The sequence below is a fragment of the Corylus avellana genome, chromosome ca6 (genome assembly GCF_901000735.1).
Source record: "Corylus avellana chromosome ca6, CavTom2PMs-1.0".
Lineage (NCBI taxonomy): Eukaryota > Viridiplantae > Streptophyta > Magnoliopsida > Fagales > Betulaceae > Corylus > Corylus avellana.
In genome coordinates this window covers 16873707-16883856 of record NC_081546.1, presented here as the reverse complement: position 1 = coordinate 16883856, position 10150 = coordinate 16873707, and the positions used below count along the sequence as shown (strand labels likewise).

Sequence of the window (10150 nt, the reverse complement as noted above, 5' to 3'; positions counted from 1 at the left end):
CAAGTAACAATGGGTTAATTGTATTTTAATTTGGATTTTTCGATATGCATGATGGTTGTATAACTATGAGAATTGATCTTAATGTTTATATTCAATTATTATAAATTCTTCTCTTGTCTTAGAAAGTCTTTTATTTTGATTGAACTCAATCGTTCATATTTTCTGTGATTATATGAATGATTGTTATACAACGGTTTTAAATGACACATGATCAATAGGATTTGATAAGCCATGCCTTGGGAAGAGGGATTGTACTGCACTATAGTTTAGTGTAATTTAGGTAGATAGTCCATGCCAACCAAAGATGGGCTATGCTTATTCATTGATTATATGTAGCCGTTTAAGGAATTAGATAATTCATACCTAGGGAAGACGGATCATAACGCATCTTAGTGGTTAGGTGGATGGTCCGTGCCAACCGAAGATGGATTATACTTATTTCTTAACGATGGTAATTTCTTGACCACTCGAGTGAGATGATCCTTATATCATGCGTAATATAAATTTTCCTTATTAATTTATGATTAACAATTGTTATGCGGTTAGTGGTGAAATCAACCTCCTATTCTATCTTTCATCATTATTATCTTTACTTTTATGCATTTCCTTTACAAAAAAAAAAAAAAAAATCAATTATCTCTTAAATTGAGTTATATTTACTCTTAAAAAGCTTAATAACAACACTTGTGCAGTACTTGAGGTTCGCACCCTCAATATAGGCGTATCCTACAAGGATTCATTCTATTGCGAGTGGTATTTTTATTATTGATATTTTTGTACACAAAATGACCACATCAATTTTTGGCACCGTTGCCAATGACTGCTTAACTATTGCGTTATTAAGTTTTAAAGATTAAATTTAGCTTAATTATTTCCTACTTTTTTTTTTTTTTTTTCTTTTTTCAGGTTTGTAGCTGCTCTGGCCTTCCAGCAAGCTACACTCAAGCCCACCCTTCCTGCGCTCGAGCCTAGCATCTATCAGATTCCAACACACTTGCGCTATACTCTCAGGGCCGTTTGTTAGCTTTTATTTTTTATTTTTTATGTTTTTATTTCTTTTATGGCCAGAGACGAAGAACCCCCCTTGGCTTTGAGAGATCACTATCTCCCAACCACTTACATGTCTCCCTTATGCCTTCAACTACCGGACGTCACAGCAGCTCACTATGAAATTAAGCCCAGAACAATTCAAAGTTTACCATCTTTTATTGGGCTTAATGACGAAAAATCCTTATGACCTCCTTGATGAATTCCTAGAAAACTGCTCCACCATCAAGTTGTAGGGATTCACTGAAGACACTTTAAGGCTGCGTCTCTTCCCCTTTGCTCTCAAAGAAAGAGTCAATCATTGGTTCAAATCCTTAGAACCCAATTCCATCACTTCTTGGGCTCAAATGCAACAAGAGTTCCTAAAGAAGTACTTTCCCATAGGAAAAACCAATGATATTCAAAGGGCTATTGTTAGCATCTCCCAATATGACGGTGAACAATTTCATGAGACTTGGGAGAGACTGAAAGACCTTCTTAGGTCCTGCCCACACCACCATGTCCCGAAATGGCAATTGTTTCAATGCTTCTATGATGCCTTGACTGAGCCTCATAAACAGATGGTGGATGCCTCATGTGGGGGAACTTTCATGATGAAGAATGAGACGGAAGCATGGACTTTGTTTGAGAACCTCTGTAATAATTCTATACAACATGCTTCCACTAGACGTAGGACACCTACCCCAAGAGGTCCTAAAGCTAAAGGTATTTTTGTACTAGGTAATTCGTCTGACGTGTCCGCCTAGGTGGATGCATTATCTCGGAAATTAGACCAACTTATGGCGGCCAGTTTTGACTCTACCCTTGACATCCCTCATGAGCAAGTGAATGCCACCTTCTCCAGACTAGGTAGCAATCCTTATTCCCACTCTTACAACCTAGGATGGAGAAATCACCCCAATTTCTTGTGGCATACTACAGCTTCGGAAAATCCATTATGTTCTTCACCATGCATTCAATAAAGCTTACTCTGATACCAATTGTTGGGAATAGGATTGCAAATGAAAGTATTTGCAATCGAATTCCCATGCCAAGATCCTTTATGAAAAACATGTGAAGAACCATTGTTATTTAAAATTAAATTTCAAGAACGAAGAACACCTACTTGGATATCAACGGCCACTCCTAGCTTTGGGTAAAAATCATTTTGCTTCTTCAAGAACATGTTCTTTATTGTTCAAGAACACGAAGAACAAGTTCTTCTTTCTCCAAGAACACGAAGAACTTGGGCATATAGAGACCTCCAGATCTTCTCACCAATTACTGATAATAACCAAGAGAATGTGGGCTCTTACTTGGTTGTTCAAATCTTAAACTTTCGTTCTTCGTGAATTAACACAAAGAACTAATATAGTTTTCAGAGAGTTTCTGAAAACTATGATCAAGAACACTTGATTGAATGATTTTGAGAGCCCTAAACTCCTCTCTATTTATAGGCAAAGTAGGGAGGCAGATAATCAGATTTAAGCAATGTGGGACAAGTTGGACACTTATAGAGTGGTGGACGGCTAGGGCTAAAACCCTAGCCTCCACTAGACCACATGGCCATATGGCCTAAGGAGACAATCTCCTTGGGCCATGCATTCCCATGACCTGGGAATGAGCCTGGGTTTTACCCTAACCCTTTCTCTGTCTCTAATACATAGGCCTAGTAAATAAACTTTGGCCTTATATTTTTTCACTTATGCTCATTGGGCATCTAGGTTTTATCCCAAACCCAACTATATCTAATCTCTTTAGCCCATGTTTTAATTAAATAAAACACTTAGCCCAATAAATAAGAAATCCTTATGGTTAAATTACATTAGTTTGGTTAGGGACCTAAAGGAAAAAAATTATTGGCTTAAATATGTTCATAGTCATGACACCCCGACATTTATTGCACAACAATATTCTAATTACAATTAATTCCACTAAATGATTATGATTGAACTTCAATTGATATTTTTGATTTAAAACAATTAATCCCTTTGACTTTTTGACTTATGATTCCTGCATGAAATATTCCTTAGCAGAGTTAAAGCTTAGGATACTGCCACTTAATTCTCTACCTCTTTATTCATGAGTCACTGAATTTATGTTATTCTCATACATGTGAAAAACACATGTATATATTTTGGTATGCTAACCAAAATGCTTCGGCCGAAGACTCTAAATCCATAAAATCTATCTCAATGGGAGATTTCTTGTCTTTTTGTTTACTAACAAAAGATTTTGATTCCCTCTTAAAGTTGGTGTTCCCACAATGTTACATATGATTACCCAATGTATTGAGTTTCTGTTGACCGACGATAGATCTCACTCTATGATACATCAAAGTAATCAGCACTTCACATCTGAGTTCACAATCTTCTTATGGGGTTGTAGTATGGCCACTCCTTAATTTCTTATAGGTTTTTTTCTTTTTCTTTTTTTTGACAAAAAAAAAAATGACTCCTAATATACAACATTAAATTAATGGAAAAATGCACTTTACCCCCCTAATGTTTCACTCAATTTGCAATTTGACCTCAAATGTTTAAAAAATAATAATATATGTACCCCAACAAAGTATCACAAATTTGCAATGTGACCCATCCGTTAATAATTTTTGTTTTCTCTAACGAAAATTATTGAAATGACCTACTTGCCCTTATATTTAAAATTTAAAAAAAAAAAAAACAAAACAAAACAAACAAACAAACAAACAAGCAAAAAATTATGGATGGCTGTAGCCACCCCCTTTGACTCTTTGGGAATGGTTGACCACCTCCTTTGGCCATGGGGGTAGGCTACCCCCATTTGGCCGGATTAGGAGTGGAGAGTTACACCTAAAAGCCACCCCCAAGTGGCCAAAGGAGTGACTATGGCCACCCCAATTTTTTTTTTTTTTTTTTTTTTGTTAGTAACTTTTTTAGTACCTCAGTTTTTACTTTTTTATTTTTTTTCCCCCTAAGTTTAAAAATGGGACAAATCTAGTACTCAATCTATGGGAAAAGACAAAATCAATACCTCTTTTAGTTCCGTCAGTTCCAATTAACGGAATTTTCAAATGTCACTCCCATAATATGCCACGTGTCATAAAAATTAAAAATAATTAAAAATATAATATAATAATAATAAAATATAATAAAATAATAATTTTAAAAAATTAAAAAATTTAAATTAAAAATTAAAAAAAATATTTACACAGAAACTCTCGGTGATCTTCGTCTTCGACAACTTCGAAACATTAGCCACAGCGTTTTCTAGAGACTTCATAGCAGGGGTTACTTCCAGGCCCAATACCTTGACCGGCATTACTCTTTCTGGGTGAGTCACAATTTTCACGGCGTAAATTTTTGGCAAGAACCGGAGATGCATGTGCTACCGTAGAGTGCAATCACAATTTTTGATCAAAATTTCTTCCATATGTCGTCTATCGGCAATCAGTTCCAGGAGGGAAAACCTCGACTTTCGAAGGGATGGAGGAGAAAAAGGGTTCTGAATGCATCGCCAATTGTTCATAAACAAGGTGAAACCCTCCATCCTAATTTCTTGTGTTAATATATATATATATATATATATATATATATATATATATATATGTGTGTGTGTGTGTGTGTGAATCCGTCTATTTCTTAAGACTAGTTTAATTTGTGCCAAAAAAGATGTATTTTTGATGACTTTTTTGGTACCCATGGATTTCCAAGAATTCTTTCCTGAGCAAATACGCAGCCTATCTGGAAGAAAGGACTTCAAGGGCTCATCAACCAAGCCGGAAAACTCGAACCGGTTGTCATGTCTCAAGGCTTGGATTTCCGATGCTACGAAGAGAAATCAATCGACATGGGATTTCCATGTGTACTTCACATTTTGTGAAGGCATCGCGACTCTTGTCAACATGTTCTTCGATTTGAACAGGGCGGCGGGAGGTTTAGCCTGCGAAATTCTCAAGAGGGCTTCCAAGCAAACTCATTAAACTTTCACCTTTTTTTTTTTTTTTAAAAGGTTTAATTTTTTAAAAAAATTATTATTTTATTACTTTTAATTTTTAGGACATGTAGCGTATTATGGGAGTGACATGTGGAACTTCCATTAATCGGGACTGACAGAACTAACAGATATATTGATTTTTTCTTTTTCCACAAGTTGGGTACTAGACTTGTCCCGTTTTAAAACTTAAGAGAGAAAAAATAAAAAAGTAAAAACTGAAGTACTAAAAAAGTTATTAACTTTTTTTTTTTTTTTTTTTGGTTAGGGGCATTTTTGAAATTTTACCAAAAAATATGAGGCAATTTTGAAAACATTGCAAATTTTTGATACTTTGTTGAGATACATTGTCAACTTTTAAACATTAAAGATCAAATTGAATATGGGAAGAAACTTTGGAGGGATAACGTACATTTTCTCCATAAATTAAATGAATATTATAAAGTGGATATTCATTTAATTGAGATGGCTCATGGGTTAAATGCGGCACAAGTTTCAAGGTTCGATGCTCCAACGATGACAGCGTAGAGTAATAATCTTTTCCTTGTTAATTTGAAATGCAAAAGGTACATTTGATATGACATTTACTTATAACCAATTTACAGGTAATGTTAAAGAGAACGCTGGCACGCCAGTCAAAAAACAAAATTATAATTAAAAATATTAAAAAAAAAAAAATTTGGCTTGCGTACGCTCCGTGTATCATGACCCCCAATTTACACATCTTAATTTAGAGTGCCACTTTTGAAAAAATATTTTGATGTGACATAATGTGAAAGTTTTATATATATATATATATATATATATATTGTTTTTGGCTGTTTATTAATGTTTTATTTTGAAAACAAAAAACGAAAGAGAAAATGAAAGAGTAATGCTAAAGCTATAAATCACTTTTTATTTTTTAATCACACAATTATTGCACAATGTTAACCTACTAGTCCCAATCAACTTTTGAATTAGTCATTGTTCAAAAAATATTCAAAAATTGGCAAGAACTATCACATCAACATTATAAAATAATTATGAAAAAATAAATGAATAAAAAAAGTGATAATATGACTTTTCTCTTTACAAAATAAATCAAGTAAGAAATTAGAGGACTATAATATTAAAAAATTAAATAAAAAGAGAGTTAGAAATAAGGATATGTGGAAGCCTTTACAAGCGCTAAAACGATTGATATGAATTTTATCATGATTATTCAAAAATAAATGGGTTAATTTCCAAGTTGGCCTCCAAAAAACAAGTGACTTAACCCTTTGCAACAAGCATTATTTAATATTTTTAATGCAATACTGTGTCTTATATATAAAGTAATTCATTCCGAAATGAAAATGAAAAAATAAAAAAATAAAAAGGCCATTATTGCAGGCAACTCAGAATCTCAGATGATTAGCATTCGTCCAAAGGTATCGTCCATGATCTCAGGCTAATAATGCGGCAGTGCATCATTCAATGGCGCTGTCTAGCTTGAGGGAGATAAAAACGAGGAAGAAACTTTACAAAGATAAAGACAATGACATAAACAACTAACTCTATGATGTCAACTCCACTTTTCATTTGTATTTACTCTGTCGTATGATAATAATTTGAAAACAAAAAAATTTTCTCTGAGGGAAAAGTGGGCTAAATCCGCCGAACTGTATAGCCTTTGAGATAAATTTGAGCCTCCGGATCAAACTTTACCTTCTCCTTGATTTCCTTGACCTCCAAATGATTGCTGAAGGGGTTGGGCAAATTCGGTATGGAATTTTTTGTCGTGGAATCTCAGGGACACTGCAATTCATTTACAAACTTGGCTACTCAAAAGGCTAGCTAGCTTGTGACACAACATTTTCAAAGCTAAATCTTAAAACATTTTCCAGAATTGCATAATACACATATTAGAAACTTGACATTCTATTTAGTAAATTGCTATACAACTGAAATGACGTTATAATTATATTGGAGCCGTATAATAGCCTACTTACTAAAGAGGTAAATTAGTAAACTGCTATTTAAAAACTACTACACGACTGCCATTCAATTAAAATAATGTTTCAGTTGTATAACAGTCTAGTTACTAAATAACATTACTCTTAGTATCTACAAAAGCAAAAGGAGTGAGCAGGTAAAGAAATAAATTAGTAAACTGCTATACGATTGTTGTACAAGTGGCACGTCATTTCAATTATATAACAGTCATATAACAATTTACTTACTAAATAGCACTACTCTTCAACATGTACAAAAAGAAGAGGAGGAAGCAGGTAAAGAGATAAATTAATAAACTGTTATACGACTGTTGCACAACTAACATATCATTTTAGTTGTATGGTAGTCGTATAATAGTCTATTTACTAAATAACGTTACCCTTAATATCTTTACAAAATGAGAAGGAGAGATTAGGTAAAGAGGTAAATTAGTAAACTGTTATACAACTGCTGTACAACTTGCACATCATTTCAATTGTATGGAAGAAGGAAAGAGCGGGTAAAAAAGTAGATTAGTTGGAAATAAGAGAGGAGAAATCTTACTGTAATCTGCCAATCTCGATCTGAGAAAAGTCCATGTTAGTTGAACTGTCTAGTGGCGGTGCTACATTGGTCTTCGTCCCAAACGGTGATGAAGGTGCTTGTTTCACGCCAAGCACTCTGCAATTCAAGCTGTTTCCAATGTTGTCGTGGGCCATTGCCAGCCTATACCACACCAATAAAAACATTTCTTTGAGTTTAATTGTTTCCTGCCATATACATATCCTATAAAAGTACAAACTTCACAAGAACCAATGCTTTTATATGTATAATAATTATAATTTGCATATACTAGGAGGCAGTTGAAGCTTGGATTCTATGAGGATCTGATTCTTAAAACATCATTAAATTCCTCTAATTAATTAGTGATTGAATAGCAAAAACACTCATGTAAATGTATCAAAATCAAATTGAACAGCAATTAATCAAACTTAATTGTTGAATATTTAATTAAAATATGAGGTGAATTAGTGGAGATAAAGTTCGAAAAAATTCATAACATTTTACTCTTAATACTATGTTAAAAATATTCATTTATCTTAAAAATTTAAACTTATAAAAAAAAAATTAATTTAATCATTTAATTTATATTATAACGACTAAAGTACCACACCCAAATATTGATCTTATATATGAAAAAATGGCCCATTTGTATGATCTCAAGCAAGAAAAATAAAAAGGGAAAAGAAAATTATTAGGATCCGTTTGAGTTTTCGATTTCAAAAAGTACAATTTGAAAATAACGATTTTAAAATGTACAATTTAAAAAACATGATTTTTAAAAAGAAAGTGCTAAGTGTTCTCCTGATTCTACGTGTATATTATTTTCTAAAAATTGGGTGAAAAAAATAAGGTCTAGTTTCTTTTTTGCCCCCTTCTTTTAGGTAGGCATGTCAAAAAAATAAATAAAAAATTAAAAAAATAATATCAATCTAAGACCAATGAAACACCTTCTTTTTTTTTTTTTTTTTTTGTTAAATGAAACACCTTCTTAAAAACATAGTTAAGCTTGAAAAAATCACAATTTAACCATTAAAATCACACATTTTATTTATAAAATCATAATCTCAAACGCACTTTTAACCATTTCCATCGTCATTAGTTATCCAATCTCCCCCAATCACACAGATTTATGAGGAATTGACCATTTCCAAAGTGGAGCCCCCAAAGTGTTTTACCACAAAAAACACTCCACGTGGGTGGCCAAGGCATTGGCCCAATATTGGGGGTGACAGTCTCTGAACCTCCTCATTTTGAAGGCAAGTGGATTGAAAGACAAATCAGAATCTGAACATGCGCGTGAAGTGACGCATTCCAAAAGGGTAAATAGTGTGAAAATTACTCAGTTGACCATTTCTTCCGGAACTTTCCCGGGAAGCAAACATAATCAATTATTTTACAAAAAAAGCTTGAATTTTCTTGGTTTATATCCATCCATGACATGAAAAACAGCATCCCATGATGCTGATATGTATGATGTCGAATCCAAATATTGCTGTCATGTAAATCATTCATTTGTGAAGATAAGGAGGACCCATATAGTAGTTATGGAGGATCAACATCCTCATCACAATTATCAACCATTTACTGCACAAACAATTAAGTTTAGAAATTTCAATGTGAAATATTTGTGAAACTTACTTGTAAAGGAAGCTTTGTTCATGGAGTCCAACCACAAGCACCGAAGCTCCGATCTCTCTCACCATGGCTGAAATCTTCCTGCCCTCTTCATCTCCCTCGGTCACAACAATCTCTACCTTTGTCTGTAACACAACCCTACGATTATCCTACGTGTGTTGATCATCATCACCATCACCTTCATCATATATATCATTAATTTGAACATATATATATAAATAAGCTTACGTTGGGGAAGGTGTTGCAGATGTCTTTGAAGGAGAGGGCGAGTTGGAAGCCTTTGATGCGGAGGAGGCGAGCTTTCCGTTTGTTTTTGGAGGCGGAGGAGGGAAAGACATGGAGGAGAGTGACCAAGTCGCCGTAGCGGAGGAGGTTGTTGAGAGCCCATTGGAGGGCACTTCTGGCGGCGTCCACGTCTTCCACCACCACCACTATTTTCCTCACATCCATGCTCTCCCTCTCTCTCTCTCTCTCTCTCTCTCTCTCTGTGTCTCTCTCTACCCTTTTTATCAGCTTCTGTTTCTCAAGGGAGCCCCCATTCTACAATTGTGTCTCTTTGTGTCTTTCTCTAGGTTACCCAAATGAATGATTCATTAGGATAATGGGAAATTAATTGGGTAGGTTAAAAATAAGCATTGTTAATTATTAATTGTAGTGCAAGATTAAGTTAATTACCTTTTGAGTTTTGAGTGCGTGCACTCAAACCTCTCTCATCTCTGCTTAAAAACTTGGCCAAATTTGGATCATAAAAATTTGGGTAGGTTGAAACGCCACGTACACGCTTGATTTATTAATTGAATTTGTAGGTACGTAGTACAAGATTTTTTTTTTTTTTTTTTTGAAATGTAGTGCAAGATTCTTAAAAACTCTTTTAGTGCATTTACTACTCAAACTTTTCTTACGGGATTTCCTATAATTTTAGAGAATTTCCAAAATTTTAGATTTTCAAATTATGAAATTTAGGTTGTTTTTTTATGAAAATGCAGCCTATTTAAAA

General features: G+C 33.9%; 1 protein-coding gene across 2 annotated transcripts; it reads right to left on the bottom strand.

Annotated features, from left to right (window-relative positions):
* Positions 1-6346: 6346 nt before the first annotated feature.
* Positions 6347-9695, bottom strand: LOC132184713 (uncharacterized). 2 transcript variants are annotated; one of them, XM_059598441.1, is made up of 4 exons: positions 9382-9695; positions 9157-9302; positions 7519-7680; positions 6347-6777 (listed from the first exon to the last, which is right to left on the bottom strand). In XM_059598441.1, exons 1-4 carry the CDS (start codon positions 9601-9603, stop codon positions 6684-6686), a joined length of 624 nt encoding a protein of 207 aa, XP_059454424.1. In that variant the 5' UTR covers positions 9604-9695; the 3' UTR covers positions 6347-6683. The 2 variants fall into 2 exon arrangements, with proteins under 2 accessions (XP_059454424.1, XP_059454425.1); XM_059598442.1 differs by having other exon boundaries at positions 9157-9278; positions 9382-9692.
* Between the last annotated feature and the right edge of the window lie 455 nt (positions 9696-10150).

Bases quoted from the DNA above. Each gene is read 5' to 3' on its own strand.
- LOC132184713 (XM_059598441.1), bottom strand. From the start codon at position 9,603: ATGGATGTGAGGAAAATAGTGGTGGTGGTGGAAGACGTGGACGCCGCC. The intron at 9,303-9,381 runs GTAAGCTTATTT...CAACACACGTAG, and splicing joins TCTGCAACACCTTCCCCAAC to GATAATCGTAGGGTTGTGTT. The intron at 6,778-7,518 runs GTAAGATTTCTC...AATGAATTGCAG, and splicing joins ATCGAGATTGGCAGATTACA to TGTCCCTGAGATTCCACGAC.